General features: G+C 36.6%; 1 protein-coding gene across 4 annotated transcripts in view; it reads right to left on the reverse strand.

Annotated features, from left to right (window-relative positions):
* LOC119835011 (small G protein signaling modulator 2-like) overlaps positions 1 to 1,258 on the reverse strand; it is a 36,937-nt gene that overhangs the window by 9,187 nt on the left and 26,492 nt on the right. For all 4 annotated transcript variants that reach the window (XM_038359602.1, XM_038359595.1, XM_038359613.1 and 1 more), the window contains 3 exons: positions 720 to 856; positions 331 to 428; positions 17 to 155 (listed from right to left, as the gene is read on the reverse strand). In XM_038359602.1, the coding sequence (XP_038215530.1) occupies positions 17 to 155; positions 331 to 428; positions 720 to 856 (374 nt within the window). The remainder of the gene's footprint in view (positions 1 to 16; positions 156 to 330; positions 429 to 719; positions 857 to 1,258) is intronic.

Raw genomic sequence — 1,258 nt, forward strand, 5'->3', positions numbered from 1 at the left:
ATATAATATAAAATACCTTCTCTATCAGCAATAGCATTATTCACGATGCGGAACACGTAGTCTCCAGCCACTTCGTCGAACTCCTGTTCCTCTGTCTCACCACTTTCACACAAACTTGGCATCGGACGCCTTCTGCCTTTGCTTCTACCAAATACCTGCAAACAGTTTACCGTTTTTTTAAGTTTATTTTAGTATATTCTAGAAGTTGTGTGCCTTAATAGGATAATGTGCTTCTTAGTTAAGATCGTTTCTTTTTTTTTTCTTTTAGTTCTGGAAATAATATGATCCGCTCTATATCTTGAAGTGTAGCTATATTTAATAATCACCCACCTTCCCCGTTCCTCTTTGAGACCAAAGCGGAGGATCCAGCTGCCCATGTGGTAAAAGACCGGTCTCCAAGTTGCTTAAGAACGACAATAGATGACCACCTACATGGAATTAAATATATAATTAACACACGTATAATTTTAAGTCTAAGTAAGTAATAATACTTAGATGTAATACAAATCAACGATTAATCCCATCATACCTTGGTCAATAGATAGCACTTATAAACTACAACACAAGAAATCGCTATATATGTGTATGTAAATCTTTAAGTCCACTACGTGAGTGAACTACCCCCTTCTCATGAAAAATTATTCCCAATACTTTCATACCTTAATTTGCAGATTACTGCTACAGATAAAAAATTGCCTATACCTCTATCTTTAACCTACCTTTCGGAAAATGTATGGGCGGCCGTTGTACGCCATCTTGTCCCACGAGTATAAGAGCGTCGCTCGCTTGTGAGCGGTGAACGTGTACATACACGACCTCCCACACGCACACTTGTAAGGACATCGCCCAGTATATACTGGAATTAGTTTTTGTTATGTTTTTGAATATTGTAATTCGGATATTCGAGGTTCGTTGTTGTAAGTAAGCATTTTTTAAATTGAAATCTTACATTTTTAGGTTATAAAGATGGTATGGAGTGGTGGTGGGCTACAACTAAACTAATTAGCGCAACGATGAAGCTCAATTTCGATTTGTACAGAGCATGATAGTAATATAACTGTGTCTTTTCTTTTAAATTATGAACTGAAACATGATTTACCTACTTAAATATAGGTACTCATGGGAAACTCAATTAATAATATACATCCACGTGGAACACTATATTTTTTAATTTATTTAAACTAGCTGTGACCCGCGGTTGAAACCGCGTAAGTCCGTATCCCGTAGGAATAGCGGTATAAAAAGTGCCTATGTGTTA

This window comes from Zerene cesonia, chromosome 2 (genome assembly GCF_012273895.1).
Source record: "Zerene cesonia ecotype Mississippi chromosome 2, Zerene_cesonia_1.1, whole genome shotgun sequence".
NCBI lineage: Eukaryota > Metazoa > Arthropoda > Insecta > Lepidoptera > Pieridae > Zerene > Zerene cesonia.